Source organism: Rhipicephalus sanguineus, chromosome 9 (assembly GCF_013339695.2).
Source record: "Rhipicephalus sanguineus isolate Rsan-2018 chromosome 9, BIME_Rsan_1.4, whole genome shotgun sequence".
In the NCBI taxonomy this organism is placed as follows: domain Eukaryota; kingdom Metazoa; phylum Arthropoda; class Arachnida; order Ixodida; family Ixodidae; genus Rhipicephalus; species Rhipicephalus sanguineus.
The window spans coordinates 4,527,011-4,540,423 of NC_051184.2; the positions used below are offsets into that span (position 1 = coordinate 4,527,011).

The following is a 13,413-nucleotide window of genomic DNA, read 5'->3' on the forward strand; positions in this document are numbered from 1 at the left end:
TCAGTCTGCTATGTCGTTTGAATAGGTGGTAGTATTTCAATCTCGCCGTTTTTGGAATGTCTCTTTTCTCCCCCATGTTACGTTTCGCTCTCGTCGTAACACTTTGTTTGGTTCCGATCGCAATATTTGAAAGTGGTATGCGAGGCATTTTTTTTTTTTACTAAGAAGAGCGAGCGGGTTGTTTTCGAGACCTTCAGCTGTGGGTGTGTAAATCAAAGTTATACGCGTACGAAGGCGCACCCTCAACGGGAAAATACTGTTATAGATTTGAGTGAAGCGTTTTGTCTTCGAGGACCGAGGCTGAGGTATGAGTAATTAAGGCGAAACTCTTACATGCCTCATCAAACGCGAAAATTGACCGTCAGCGTCCCGCGGCGTCGGCGTCGACATGACTAATGCAAAAAATCATAGCGTGATGGCTTCACCATATGACAACATGAAGACGTGATAGATCAACAAAATTTGGGTCGTCATCACGATTGCATATAACGTGAGGTCACATGAAGGCGCCATCACACGGCATCGCCGCTTGGTCAAAGGTGGAACGATCACGGGGGCAGTGCAAACCCACGTTAGGTGCAGAAAGCTTTCGGAGGGGGGTAGGGGAAGGATGAATAAATACATTGACTGAGAGGAAAAATAAGATAATGGTTTTCGCCTTAAGCGAATGCATAAGGGAACCCGTGAGCTATTCTACGCTGTCGTGAATACGTCCACTATTTTCCATATACTCAATGCAAAATTTGTCTAGTCTTTGACGCTACAGGAGCTACGACAGCTACGAATCACGAGCTCGGTGCATAATAGATTGGCGCATGTCGATTAGGAGTCTTCTGTACCACTGGTGTCGCTGCGTGTGCGTGTTAAAGTCGTTCACGGATCAAGGAACAGACCGCGGAAAAGGGTACAAGGCGATACTATGAAAAGCCAGGGCCCGTATTCACAAAAAAACGTCTTACGCTAAAATTTTTTTAAAGAGGATATTTCGGCCAATCACCATGCGGGACACATCATTAGTGAAGCCGGTTGACCAATGGGAAAACGCACTTACGAAATAAAAGTTTTGTGAATTCGGTCCTAGATGTGTCGGTGAGACGGCGCGATCGCTGTTTCAAGATTCAGCACAAGCTAATACAAAGCAGCATTTTACGCTTCGGTTATTTGATACCCACTGCATGAAGACATTCACGGTGGCGTGCAAATATTTAGTGAAGCCATTGAAGCGGAAGCGAAACAAACATACAAAATCAGAACGCTCTCAACACGAAAGCAAATGTGTCCATTTTTTCTGTCGCTTATTTTGTGTTTTTCTTTCGTTTGCGCTAAAGTTTCGTAATCATATACCTGCCATATTTATGCAGGAAGGAGTTATTTTGCTGGGCAGTTACGTCGATTGTGCGCTAGCTGACGTCACCTTTAGTGCGCGAGTTTTGTAATCTCGACACCCCCACCCCTGCTTCCTTTGATTGCGCATAATTTTCCCTTGGCACCCATTCTGCCGCTGTTCTGGACTACCGGTATCAGAAACATGCCCAACTCAACACAACTGCAGAACTAATTTTACAAAGAGAAAAAGCACGTGAAATAAAAAGCAACTTGTTCCGGCTGTTGCTGCGTTGCATTCTCACTTTATACGCGGCTCTTCCATTGACAACCATCCCGATCCAATGCCTCCCTGGGAATGCACCGCCATCCCAACTAATAAGCCAACGAAGTTACGACGCAGCGATACAATAGGTATTATTGACGAACGCATTATCACCGGAGCATCACGCGCTAATACCAGCAGAGTCTATACAGGTGCTGCTATCCTACCAGACGGTGGGAGGACATCATTCCTGAGTCGTATTTACCAGTGGGTGCTACGTGTCCGTACTGATCTATTCCAGTGATGCAAGCAGATGCATACCATCTTATATGGCCATGCCAGGGATTACAGTCGGAACGCTCCCTTCACCTCCCGCAAGCCGGCCTTCGCTACAGTGACGCGACCAGTTATGACCTCTGGATACATGACAACAGATTCCACAAGACACTACTTCACTTTATACGCAACAGCGACCTAACGACGCACACCTAATACACGTATACACACAAAATAATATGCCTTATGGGCAAGTCTATGTCGTAATAAAAGAAAACTTTTTTTCTAGCACATGGAATTACCTGTGCAAGTGAGTTGCTGCTTAAAACTTCAGCAGTGTTCCTTACGGGGCACTGAAAACCGCTTTTTAAGAACCCCACTTGTTTATGGCGCAGCGGAGAGCCCAACCTCGGAAGTGCCATTACCTGTAGAGGTTAAGTCCCAAAGAGGGTGAACACCGTGCTATATGCAACCAAGATTGTTGCAGCATTGTCACTTCGTGCTTTGTACATCGTGGAGCATTCGGGGTGAAGACTTTACAGGGCATTGGAATCTACGACCTCGGGGGGATTCAGAGACGGGCTACTACAGCAACAACAGGGGCAGTTGGTGTATATTCAGAGTTAAAGAAAGACCCCCCCCCCCCAAAAAAAAAAAAACAAAAAAAAAAAAAAAAGAAACACGACACAGAGAAATTGAAAGGAATATTATAGCTGTTAACCTTAAGGGACAAGCAGAGTGCAGAGTGAGTCAGGGAAAAAAACGGGTGTTAAGGACATCTTTGTCGAAATCAAGAAGAATAAATGGACATGGGCAGGGCATGTAGCGCGTAGGCAAGATAACCGCTGGTCATTAAAAGTAACTGACCGGATTCCAAGAGACGGCAAACGCGCGAGGGGAAGACAAAGTTATGTGGGCAGATGAGATTAAGAAGTTTGCGGGTATAAGGTGGCAGCAGCAAGCACAGGGCAGGGTTGTTTGGCGGAACACGAGAGCGGCCTTTGCCCTGCAGTGGGCGTAGTCAGGCTGATGATGATGATGATGATGATGATGATGATGAAGATTATCCGTACAGTAAGGATGCGCGCGTAAGGCGTGCTCCTTGTCTGGCTCAACGTTGACCGGACACGTTTGCGAGAGTTAATTGTTCTCTAGCCGTAGAGACTGTGCAACATCTCTTCTATGTTTAATATCATTCTATTGTCGCACAAATTGTGTGGCTTTCAAGCTTGTTTTATTGAGTATCAGTAAGCTCCAAAGCCAACGGCTCCCATTCGTTCTTCCTCGCGGCGATCACTTCCACAGTGCACAACCAAGAAGCCGAGTCGCTTCAAGATGGACTTCAAAACTTGAAACATTTAATGGGACACTAAAGGCAAATATTAAGTCGACGTTAATTGTTGAAATAGCGGTCCAGAAACCTCGTAGTGCTACTTCTGTGCCAAGGAAGTGTTTATTTTGAAATAAAATCACGTTTTAGTGGTCCACATCGCGTTTGCGCACTTCAAATCACCCGCCTGAAATGGGTCTTTCTCACGTCACTGTTGCCTTCCCCAACGTTGCCCGCCTTTACTGCGCTACGGCGGGCACTGGCGGCCTGCACCACTCGGGCATCCGGCAACATCACATGCATGCGGAATTTTGTCGAACTTTCTGTCAGAACGACTTTCACGAGCGTGCAAAACACACGCGGCAGTACACGATACCGAAATTACCACTGAGACGCGACCGCGTGACCGAAGCCGGGCGAAGCGCAGTTCGGCGAAAACGGAACCTTTGAACCACGCGCGCTGTTCCCCATGGCAACGCCAAAGAGGTTCTTTTTTCCATGAATCAAACAGAAACGAACAAGCAGCATTTTATTACGTCTCTTGATGCACGGAAGGTTCTTTTTTGATTGCAGCTAGTTTGATTGCTAGTAGGGGTGTGCGAATATTCGAAAGTTTCGAATATTCGTCGAATATTACATTCGAAATATTCGTATTCGATTCGAAAAATTCGAATATGCGATTCGATTATCATGCATAAAATAACTCGTCTTCCACATTTCTGCTGCGTTCGTATCGCTAAAAACGTTGCCGAGAGGAGCGATTAACATCGTAAGTACACGGAGGCACGATATCTGCCTGTGACGAGCGCCGCAATACGTATAATTTATTGCTGGTGCATCTCCGACGTGCAGCGCTGTTGGCGATCATGTAACCGTACATTTTCAATATTATGCGGCCGTAACGTGCCGCACTACCACTCGTTCACTATGCGGGACCACTTCTGAAGAAAGACAGGGACCCATGTGACTGGTGGCGGACTGTAGGCACCTTCAGATACCCCAGTCTGCCAAAGCTTTGCCCCATGTACCTCCCTATACCAGCCACTTCTGTTCCAAGCGAGCGTGACTTTTCAGTGGCAGGGGGGGGGGGTGACTCTGTTAGAAAGGAGCGCCTGCTACCTGATCATGTGGAGCAACTCATATTTCTTCATGATAACATGTAGTCATTACTTTCATTGTGCCGTGATATTTGCTTGTGTTGTGATGTGCATTGTGCTAGCCTGGACATTGTGTTCTAGAGATAGCAGTGTATGTTGTGTTACCAGTCAGGCTGTTAATGTTTTTTTTAAATAGCTACATGTTAAATAAAATATTGTTACTGTGGAGGCATTTTTCCTTTGATATTCGATATTCGATTCGATATTCGAAGGTGGATATTCGTATTCGATTCGTATTCGAAAAATTTGATATTCGCACACCCCTAATTACTAGTGATTAATTGTATTCGGACTCTCCCACGTCATCGGGATCACTTCCAAAATGTCCCACACGTGGCGCTCATCGTGTGATATATTTATCTTAATTTCTCGGTAAGCAGGGTACTGCTGTTGATAATATTGACGTTTTAAACGTTGTCATACATTGAGCTTTCACTCTGACATAAATTGTTATTTGCCTTTAGTGTCCCTTTAAAAACTCACCCGGTCTCTTATTCATTTGCCCAAAAGGACTGGAGGGCGAAATATATCTTTTTCTTCGCCGTCAATTGTATTGATCCGCCATTTCACAAGCACTACATCAAGAACTGATGTCTGTGTACACTTAAGTTATTATACCCTCTGAAGTTTCGCCGCCTGTTTCACTTTGGCCCTGACCGTAACCACTGCACCACCGTGGCGGACAAGGAGCTAACTATAACCACACCGGCTCTATCTTTCTCTCTACAAGGAACATTACGACAAGCGACTTGGTGGATCAGTCATGTGGCATGGAAAAAATGACACGTTTATTGAGCAGACTCTGAACGCGCCACAGCACAGAGTCGAATGATGATGCTTAACAACAATGAAACTCCAGTTTGCAATCGGTCAGTTGATACAATCAATCGATACAATGAAATATAGCAATGGCCCGGACCCTTGTCGAGGGTCTTCTGGAGGACTGTTTGCTCCGCTCCTTGCGTTTGGTCCGTAACGACTGAATGCCAAACAAACAGTGTTCAGCCCAAGGAGGTTTGAAAAGAATTGCTGGAGTGCAAATCATGCCCGAAGAGTGAAGCCGTGCCTCCCAAAAGGTGGTAGCCGCGGCTGCCATCTTAGTAGAGGCACGATAAAACGCCAGCGTTCGTTGAAAGAAAAGGAGCGTTTTTCCTCTCACGCCAGAAGAGTTTAAAATATGGCTTTTCCCGGACAGATACGGCTCAGTGTGCGCCTTTGTGTGACTGGTTTCCTTAGTAAGCATCAAATTACTGGCAACTTTTATTAGAGATTTTATCAATACTCATCTAGATGTGTTACTCTTGTCGGGAACAATGACCGTTTATTTGATAATTAACCTGGCATTTACACGAACAGATAAAAGCTGCTTGATCTCTAAGTTGGACACCACCCGAAAACAGCATGTTTTCGAGATTTTTTTTTTTTTTTGGGGGGGGGGGGGGGTGCTGGCTGCACTTTTGCTGGCCAGGCGCAGCGAGAGCTTCCGCTCCAGAACTTTTTTTAACCTCCTTGGTTCAGCAATTTCAACCATTACTTCTTGTCTTTCACACACTCCTGCTAAGGGTGAGGCTGTCCCGCGATGGCGTTCAAGAAAGGCCTATCGCTGAAGCTAACGCCTCGGTCGCGGTGCTTAGTGCGAAGTCCTTCCAATTCGAACAAGATGAGCTTGTTTTCCTCGGGATACGGCTTGATGAAGATTCCCGGAACGTACAGCCTGATCTGTGGCCCGACTGCCGGCCAGTAGCGGCCCAGGTTGATGCCGTTCAGGAACGCCACGCCCTTGGTGTAGTTTGACGGGTCGAGGAACGTGTCCAGCGGTTTCTGTCCCTCGGGCAGCGTGAACCAGCCGTAGTAGAAGTGGGGAGTCTTGCCTTCGCTGTCTCTGGGCGACTGCATGAGGCGGATAAGTTCGGTGATGTCTCGGTTCTGTGTCAGAGGTAGGGCCTCGATCGTCCAGTCGGTCAGGTTAACGTCACCCACGGTCACGTTGGTCATTCCCTGAAACAGAGAAAACGCTACTATAATCGCTTACAACCGAACAATAAGTACAAGCTGCACCGCCAGAACTATGATGCACCTGCCATTCATCTTCAAGAGAGTGATGCAAAAACCATCACATGATGACATCACCGTATGACGTCATCATGACGTCACATATCACCAAAAATTGTTGCGTCGTCATGACTTCACTATGACGTGACGTCCCATGATGACATTATCACATGACATCGTCGCTTAGTCAAAAGTGGGCCGATCACGGAGGCAGTGAAAAACCAGGTGAGGTGCAGGAAGCCGTAGGTTCGTTTTCGTTGACAGTGGGAATACTACGCATGTTAGTAAATAAAAGTTAGTCTTCCTTACTGAAGATATTACGTTGCCCCGGCAGTAAGCTTCAATATTTGCTGAAACCTGCCAGGAAGTTCAAGTTATGGAGCGACACGAACATGTGTCTGAGTGAGAAAATCCCCTACCTGAAATACGCGAAAGGTGTTGGACGTCACGGAAATGAGCAAATGCTGTTGGATGGGACACCTATGGAAGCTTTTTGCGAGAGGGACAGCGACGACTGCTGGCGGAGCCAAACATACGTTGCCAGGCCAAAGATGTCTTTCGCTACAGAATAAATGCAAGCCAAACTCACCTTTCTTTCGTGATAACTAGGTTTACAATGGTTAAAAATCTAAGTTCTTCATTTTCTCTCCTAACCAAAAACTTATTTCAGGGTCTCCATCATTAAACTTTGGTTCTAACGTATTTTATCTTACGGACAGTGTAATGTTTCTCGGTGTCATATTAGATAAACACGTAAAATTGCATGAGCATGTTTTATGCTCAACAAAAAAGACAGCTTATGGAATTAGAATATTAATTAAGGTTCGCAATTTCTTTAATATATTAACCCTAATCTCCCTTTACTACGCTTTCATTCATACGTATATTAATTAATTATTGCATATAATCGTGGGCCAATACGTATCCCTTCCATTTATGTCCACTGTAGCATACTAAAAATCAAGCTATTTGCATCATGACAAGCAGCAGCTACACATCAGAAGCATCTCCACTGCTCACCTCGAAAAGTATTTTGTCAGTAGGAAAACTAAACAAATAAATACTCACTTGCAATACTTGTGCACAAATCTAATAATGGAAAGCTCCCGTTCCTCATAATTGCTAACAGCCAGTTTCCTTGCTTCATGTATACCCTATTCGCTTCCGCCAACAGCTATACCGAAACCTAGAACTAATTATGATAAATTCACAACTAACTTTTCAGCCACATTACTTTGGAACTCATTAGCATGCTATATTAACACGCTTTCTAATATTCATGCTTTCAAATCAAACCTTCGCAGTTATTTGCACTCAGCATAATCATTTCATCATCACCATTATTTTAGTTTTCGTTTGTAATGAAAACCTTTTATAGTGTTAATGATTCATCGAATACAGTGTTTAGTTTGCTTACATGTAGCTGCTTTGTAGTTTTTTATTACTAATTTCTTATGGGAGGTCCCCTGTACAGTCTGTTGACTATGGGACCTCCGTTTGTATCTGTATAATTTCCACTTGTAATACTATTATTATGCACAATAAAAGAACTGTGAACTCTGAATAAAGCTCCGTCAGTTTTCGGTGATGCTGTTGCCCTCTAGAATTACGACCAACTCACTCACTCACCTTGGGATCACGATTCTTGGGACCGAAGTCCTCGCGACCCATGTTTTCCACCAGAATGGACAGCTTCTCGCCCTTCTTCAGCTTCACGGTGCAATTGGGCTTGATTGGCAGGTACGTGGTGTCGAATATGCGCATCAGGTGGCGTTCGTCGCGCACGTACAGCTGGGCCATGTCACGGAGACCGCGGAGCACCATTAAGTATTCGCCGTTCAGGTTGGCGGTGATCTCTGTGTGGTACCACAGGAATCCGAAGTCCTGGCCCATCTCTTCGAAGGTCAATGGATACTTGGACTTTTTCCGCCTGAGCCATCCTTTCTTTCGAAAGTGCTCCATAACGTCCTTCAGGGACATGCTGTGCGGCATGCGAATGGCGTCTAACTTCATCTTCGGCCAGGGCTTGCGAAGCTCCCCGGACTTGAGTGGAATGTACTTGCCGATCGATTTGCGCAGCGTGAAGTAGTAGGCCTTCGGGTCCCCGTCTTCACCGATGGGCGCGTCGTAGTCGTAGCTGGTTACCAGCGGCGACTCCGAGCTCGTGGCAGCCTTGAAGCCGAAGCTCGGTGCCCCCGTGGTACATGTAGAAAATGACGTTGCCCCCGTGTTCCATCATCTGCTCGAAGGTGCCTGATGACCGCGGGCGGGTAGGCCGGATTGTCGTTCCAGCCCCAGTAGTTCATCCAACCGGTGTAGTACTCGCCCACCACGATGGGACCTCCCGGCTTGACCTGTGCTCGGCGTATGATGTCGAAGGCTTTGGGCACGTCGGCCTTGGGGTCGCAGTTTCCGGCCACCAAGATGTCGCGCACCTTGTCGCATTCGTACTGTTTCAGAGACGGCGAGTCGGTGCGGAACATGACGACGTCCTTGCCTAAGTACTTCTCCTGGAGGGACAGCATGAACTCCATGTAATTGGGGTCGCAGAAACCTTCGAGGTGGCCGTACTCGTTCTCGACCTGCGTTAGGGTGGGGATTAAGTAAGCAGCACTGTAACCGGAAGCCCTAGTTACTCGCTTGCGCTGATTCGCTGGGCCAGCTGTAAGATTCGGAAACGTACGTACCCCCGAATGCGCACGTAATCACCTCAAGAATAATGGCCGAGACTGTTCACGATGTTACAGGCTAATGCTCTACAGAGTGCAATACCGGTCTTAGGGAGGGGGAAAGCTTGTGTTGCATTGCTGCGGGTGGGACTTGAGGGGCAGGTTCTGGTGTGGCTCGGAGAAATGGGGGAGGGGGGACAAGTGCCTCCTTTCCATCCTCTGCCGACCACCACAGTGCCGGTTGTATGTCACCGTACTGCGCTCACATTCATGTCAGTTAAAGCTTACATCTTTTTAGGGGCGAAGCTCCTCTTAGTCTAACCTTGTCACGTCTCCGTTGTCCGGCGTAACCACGTTTGCAAACTGCCCATTACTTCGTTTTTGCAAACATCCCACTACGACCCATAACCGATCCTTTGCAAACTGCCCACTACTTCGTCTTTGCAAACATCCCACTACGATCCATCACCGATCCATCACTTCACCGACCATAAAGCCGTTATAATGAAGGGGGGAACGGAAGCCACGTCTACCTACCACTTACGATTAATAAAATTTCTTGTATAAATATATACAGTGTTTGTCACGTCATTGATGATGTACTGGGCTATCGCTTGGATTACTCCTGGGCGAAACCACTGAAGATTTCACGGTGTAACCATGATTGCTTCAGGAGCTTCGCCCAAGCTCTTCATCATTCACCCGTGGGTATGCTGTGAATTTTTTTTTTGGCCTGAAAGAATTTTTTCTGGAGAGCTACAGTACGCTTGGAAAACCTACAAAATTGTAACCTGAGCAGCTGTAACACAGAGCAAGTGACTAACACGCGTCAGAATCACAGCAGTTGATGAGACAGGTAATAGTCAAGCCACGAATATTAGCCGAAAGCACGGAGCCATTGTGAAAATGTACCATAAGCGGGGGCAGAAAAGAAATAAGTGATTACTTATCAAAAAGTTATACATAAAACACACCCGTGAAGGCAATAATTTGCGAAAACTAGAAGCAGCGCGAAAAAAACGACGACAAAAATAGGAACACACACAACAGTCCTGTTGTGTGTGTTCCTATTTTTGTCGTCGTTTTTTTTTCGCGCTGCTTCTAGTTTTCACATCATGAGACGACTCGCCCAAACCTACAAGTTGTGGCAATAATTTAAATGCGGAAATGTACAGTGGAAGCTTCATCACACCACCTAGCATTCTCATGAAATATATTTACTCTTGTTCCATGGGAATGTCGCGTCCGAAGTCATCTTGAACTTCTGCAACACTGCTGACGGCGGTGTAAGCTGCAAAAAGTGCCACGCTGACACTGTATAACATCCACACTTGAGCTCTCACGACGCCTGAGGTTAAAAACGCATAGCTGTGCTGTGAGGTGGTGACTCGGTGAACCTCATGCCACTGTGACGAGGGATTCCAGCCAACCGCACTGACAAGGTAACAGGAAAAAATTCACAGTTTCGCCGCAAGGGCGAAGCAATGAATGCGATAGCAAGAAGAGTGGCCCGTGATGGACGCGCTGCTACGCTGCAGAAACATCTCCGCACGAGCAGACAGCGGAAGGGCAAGGTTCTCCCTGCGCAAATATTGGAAGCGAGCGAGTTGGCCGATGACTTTTCAATGCGCCCGTTGCGCTCCTCGCGCCATCTCGCTGGTAATGAAGAAACGCTTATAAGCGCCTGCGGTCTCTGAGTCCGGCCAGCGGTAAAGTGTGTGTATATAACGCTCGTCGTTAGCTACCTGAGAATCTGCGCTTTGTGGCGTAGTGGTTAGCGCCATGCGCAGCGGACCGAGAGGTCGCTGGTTCGATTACGCGCTTCGGGAACATATTTCTGAATTATCTTTCTTTGGGACTTATATATATACATGCTTATACATATACGGTGCATGACGGCGGCGACGGCAAAAACCAGCCGAGACTGTTCATATAATTGCTATCACAATAAAAGAAATGCGGCAGATCCCACGCATTGTGGAAATCAATTTAATGCGAAGGAGTCAGCGAGTATCAGCCTATGCCGGATTTTTGTCTTTGAGTCGAGCATTACGACGGAGATCGACATCGTGGTGTAAGCTGAGTAGTTTTTCGCATACCATGGTTTTGCGCATTTTCTTTGGCAAGGGTTCCTTCACACTATTGCGTTAAGATTTCCAAAGTCTGTATTGATATAGACTGTGGATCACCTGTGGCGCATACCTGCGTGCCACGGGCAGCGGTATGTTAGTATGTGCCACACGTCGCTGGCGGAAAGGTTTTCATGACGTACTCGACACGAAAGACACGTTATTCATGTCATGACCTTCCAATCGCGTTCGTCGTACACTCATGTCCACGTATGCCAATTTCGGTATGCACGAAGGGGACGACCATGGGGACGTGGGGACGACCCCACGTAACAGACTTCACGACACTGACCTGAACCATTATGATGGGCCCACCGTTTTTGTAGAGGTATGGAACCAACATCGGCAGCATCTTGTCGAACCACTTGGTCACTTCTTCCACGTACTCCTTCTGCATCGTGCGGTACTGCATCTTCGGGTGCTTGCGCAGGAGCCAGTAGGGGAAGCCCGCGTTGTCCACCTCGCCGCATATGAAGGGTCCCGGCCTGACGATAGCCAGGAGGTCGGCCTTCTTGATGGCCTCCATGAAGGCGACCAGGTCGTAGTTGTCGACGAAGTTGTACTGTCCGGGTTCCGGTTCGTGGCCACTCCACTCGATGTAGAAGTCCACCACGTTCGGTCCTCCCATGCGCAGCGTGTGGAGCCGGTCTTCCCAGTAAGGCCTGGGGATTCGAAAGTAGTGCAAAGCGCCGCCGACAAATCGGAAAGGCTTGCCGTCCAACAGGAAAATGTGCTTCTCGTAGTCGATCTTGAAAGATCTCTCTGCGGCGCCCGACATGATGATACCGCAGGCGACGAGAGGTACCACCGCGAACGCGCATGCGCGCATCGTTTCCGGAGCTTATCGCTTTGTTCGGAAGAGCTCCGACACAGTGGATCCGTTTTAGCGAAGCGTCGTCAACTTTTTACGCGGCATACAGATAGAATATTGCTGCCTTCTCTCCGGCTACTCTTTTTTTTAAGCTTATATTCAGGGCAGCGGGGTTGTTTGCACCTGTTTTCCGCTGCGTTTACACGCCTCGGGAACCGCTATACATTCAACGTCGTTTTTGGAGTGTTATTTGCATCTAGAGGCACTTTCGCCGTACACAGCTTCTTTGAAAGCCACTTTTCGTGGTGCGGAATTGAAAACAGCAACAACAACAAAAAACTTGTTTACTACCGCCTCGGTGGCGAAACAGTATTCGTCGCGTACGTAAGCTCTGGCAGCACGGGGCATATCACTGTGTCTGGGATATGTTTCCACTGAATAATTCGTCTGTGTTTCTTTACTATCATGCTGGGCAAAAGCGGTTGCGTTAGTTTAGGCAAACTAACATAGTACAGCATGTGCAGAAGGCGTAAATATGCACGGGTTGATTTGTACCTTCTTTTGGGGAAAACACTTTCATATTTGCTCATTTGACATCACGCTAGCTTGAAAAGTAGACGTGTGAAACGACTGAGGGAATGGGTGGGTGAGATTTCTCAATATAGTGGTCCCTATTTGTAGACGTTCGCCAGATTTATTGTTAGGCGACGCGTCAATGAACCTGACTAATAAAGTTTTATTACTTGCTGGGCTGTCACCTAGAACATTCGTCTCCTATTCAAGTCTTTCCGCTGTGTTTCCGTTTATTAGGTTTTCTTCGAGCGTTAACAAACATAAGTTACGCCGACCAGGCCGAAGCATGGGACACTTTTTTTATAGGGAACGCTATTATAAAAAAAAAAAACATATGCGCTACTATTTACTGGCGTGTCTCCAACATCCTTGTGCGTGTAATGGAGTAAAGCCGTCGTTCGTTTGAGTAGGTCGACAACTTCATTACGCAGGACATACTTCGCATTGTTTCTTCGTTCATTTGTACTGTTGCTGGATTGAAATAAACAGAAAATTAATGGCAGGCGAACGCCGAACTGCCTAACCTGAAGCCGAGCCTCAATACTTGTCTATAGCCACATATTTTCTTGCATTCAGGGTACCGCATCTTCTCTGTACCCTTTAGCATTCTTGGAACGATTTCATCTCGAATGATATTGGTTATTTAAAGGGTACTAAAACCAACTTTCGACACTGATTTTACTCCGCCATACAAGTCTCCTGCATACAGAGGCGACTCTGATTAAGTGTGAGGCTCAGGAAATTCTGATAAGGTATTTTATTTTCACATTTGTAAATTTTCACACGACACACCTACTGACATCGACACTAGGATGACGTCAAGCTATA

At 46.8% G+C, this 13,413-nt stretch overlaps 1 protein-coding gene across 1 annotated transcript; it reads right to left on the minus strand.

The window, feature by feature from the left end:
* Positions 1–5,908: 5,908 nt before the first annotated feature.
* On the minus strand, positions 5,909–11,979 carry LOC119404306 (beta-galactosidase). The gene is made up of 4 exons (XM_037670860.1): positions 11,494–11,979; positions 8,657–8,985; positions 8,033–8,588; positions 5,909–6,349 (listed from the first exon to the last, which is right to left on the minus strand). The coding sequence occupies exons 1-4, from the start codon at positions 11,977–11,979 to the stop codon at positions 5,909–5,911; spliced, it is 1,812 nt and encodes a 603-aa protein (XP_037526788.1).
* Positions 11,980–13,413: the final 1,434 nt, after the last annotated feature.